Below are 2942 nucleotides of genomic sequence, written 5' to 3'. Positions count from 1 at the left end.
GGTTCAATATCAATTTTTGGAGAAGCTGGTGATATTACCAGAGATGTGTTTTTGAAGGACATGTCTTGCATTCCTTAAATTGAAGTAGTCACACCTGGAACTAGTCAGACCCTTTAAAGTGCAGATTCCATTCTGAATCACAGTAGCTTGCTTATTTGGTTCATATAACGCCAGATGTCATTTACTTCAACTCCACAAAGAAAGTTTATACGCTTTCTATAACATCTCAAAGAATAAATTATCTTGGGACACAGGACTGAAATTACAATGAATATCACCTTAGGAACTTTAAATTTGAATGTGCCATTTGAGACCATACCTTCCACATGGTGATTTTCATCTCCACATTTCTCAGGGTATAGATGAGAGGATTCAGCATGGGGGCAATCACAGTGTAAAACACAGAGATTTCCTTATCCTTGTTCTCACTCCCTGCAGGTAGAACATAAGTATAGATACAGGGCACAAAGAATAAAACTACAACCGTTATGTGAGAGCTACAGGTTGAGAGAGCTTTGCATCGTCCTGCAGAGGAGTGTGTCCTAAGATTATATAATATGAGTATATAAGAAGCTACTAGGACAAAAAAAATGGCAACCACCACCATCCCTGAATTAGCAATCACTAAGATACTAACAACATGAATATCTTTGCACACAAGTTTCAAAAGAGGCTTCACATCACATATGTAGTGCTCTATCTGATTAGGACCACAGAAAGGTAAATTGAGTACCATGAGCAGTAGAGCAACAGAGTGCCAAAAACCCACCACCCAGGCCATAACAATCAGCATGTTACACCTCTGCCGGTTCATTATGACCATATAGTGCAGAGGCTTGACAATGGCAACATAACGGTCAAAGGCCATGGATACCAAGATAAATATTTCCACACCTGCCAGTAAGTGGGCAGTGAAGAGCTGGGTCATACAGTTGTTATAGGAAATATTTTTTTTTGCTGCAGCTAAGTCCTTGATTAGCCGGGGGACCACAGTGGAGGTGTAGCAGAGGTCCATGAGGGAAAGGTGGCAGAGAAAGTAGTACATTGGTTGTTGGATTAGATGGCTGCAGGTGATTGTGAGTAAGATAATGAAGTTCCCCATTAAGACTGTCAGGTAACAGAGCAGGAACAAGAAAAAGAACAGCAGCTCTATTTGCTTATTTCCCCACAACCCCATGAAAACAAATTCTGTGACATTGTTCTGATTTTCCATGAGGTGGAGTTGAATTCACAGGACACAGAACAAACTCAATTCATCTGAAATGGACAGAATATAATACATCTTTAGTATGACTTTTTAAGTTTTGGGGGAGATTTATACATTAAAAAAGATGTAGGTCATACAGGATTTACTACAGACAATCTTTTCAATATTTTTTAGATTAAGGGCATCATTATATATCAAATGATATTAAATGAAAATACATAGTATGTGTAGAACTTTTGTAAACATTTTGAATGAATTTAACTCATAACATTTGATACTCATTTCAGATATAGGGAAACAAAAAATCGGAAGGTTCAGTTAACTACACAAATTCATTAATATATCAAGTAGCAACCTAAGAAGAAACTGTCTGATGCCAGATTCTACGCTCTTGGGAGCTATGTAATATTATCTGCTGACCAAATAAGATTCCAGCTCTTGTCCACCTCTATAAAAGATATATTTATCCTTGCTATTAACTACCTGTATAAATATAAGCAAGTTCCTCTTCTTCTCTATGCTACACGGAATTTATGTACAAAGTTTTAATCACACGCAAACAATCCATATCCTAAACTAAATAATTTACCTTGAAATAATAATAAAGGTTCTCAAACATAGAAAAACATAGCTGAATTAATTGAAAATTGTTTCAGTGACTCTCCTCCTTGACATGTTTGTCCAAGATTCAGAACATGGAGAGGCTGGAAATAGGGAACTGGAGGCACAAAGCTAGGCATCTGAATATAGGAACAGAGGTTGTTAAAGAAAAGCATCACTTTTTTGCTAATTATTCTAAAGACACATGTTAGAGGTCACTATCGAAATGCCAGAAACATTTTAGAGAGTTAGTTGTTTTCTGTTAACATGTTGAAGAACTCAGTGTGATTGAAGAATTACCTGCTTATTTTAACTCATATTTAGAACAGTGCTGCCATTTTGATGAAGTATACCTAGGAATAGAGAGTGAATATTTTGAAGTTATCACCTTTTACCCATAACCAAGGACAGAATATTCTCCACAGAAAAATCACATTTTTTTGACTGAAAGACTGATAATTTCAATTGTATCAATGGAGCAAAATATGATGTAGTGGACAGATCCCTCATCTCACGATCATGAAGATGAACATCCAGTCTCAGATGTTCTGTTAGTTTTTTCTTGTTAGCACTGAGCCATTCCTCCTCTCTGAGCCTTTTCTTCAACTCGTAAGTGGAATTAATAATACTGGATCTATTTGTCTTACGCCAAGAGTAGAATAAATGAAGCCCACGCAAAGAACATTCAATATAAAGAGCTTATGAATCTAACTTGTCAACCCCATGGAATGGTACTCCAACAAATGTTTGCAGAGCAAGACACTGTTGTACTAGAAAATAGAGATTGGCATTTTTATCAGTTAATTGGTTTTACCTGTGTATTTTTGAAATTTGCTGAAGAAGATCAATTGAATGACCCATTAGACTACATTAGGTTTAAGGAAACAATGTGAGTGTTGGTGTAAGGTTGCACTGGGTTCAAAGCAGAGTATAGCAAAGCACTTTTTTATGTATGTATTGAGAATATCCAAACATGGTTTTTATTTATGTGGAAGTACCTGATCAAAGATGTAAAGAAATCTAAAGATAACTTTAAAATCATGGTACAAAACTGTAGAAAAACTAGAGAATCAAATTGTATACAGAATTGAATTTAGAAAGTGCAGCTTTTAGTTTAGAATATTTCCTAAGCATT

At 35.9% G+C, this 2942-nt stretch overlaps 1 protein-coding gene across 1 annotated transcript; it reads right to left on the bottom strand.

The window, feature by feature from the left end:
• Positions 1 to 274: 274 nt before the first annotated feature.
• Positions 275 to 1213, bottom strand: LOC106829615 (olfactory receptor 4P4-like). The gene has a single exon (XM_014838818.3). It carries the CDS (start codon positions 1211 to 1213, stop codon positions 275 to 277), a length of 939 nt encoding a protein of 312 aa, XP_014694304.3.
• Positions 1214 to 2942: the final 1729 nt, after the last annotated feature.

The sequence above is a fragment of the Equus asinus genome, chromosome 17, assembly GCF_041296235.1.
Source record: "Equus asinus isolate D_3611 breed Donkey chromosome 17, EquAss-T2T_v2, whole genome shotgun sequence".
NCBI lineage: Eukaryota > Metazoa > Chordata > Mammalia > Perissodactyla > Equidae > Equus > Equus asinus.
This window is presented reverse-complemented; position numbering and strand designations above follow the sequence as displayed.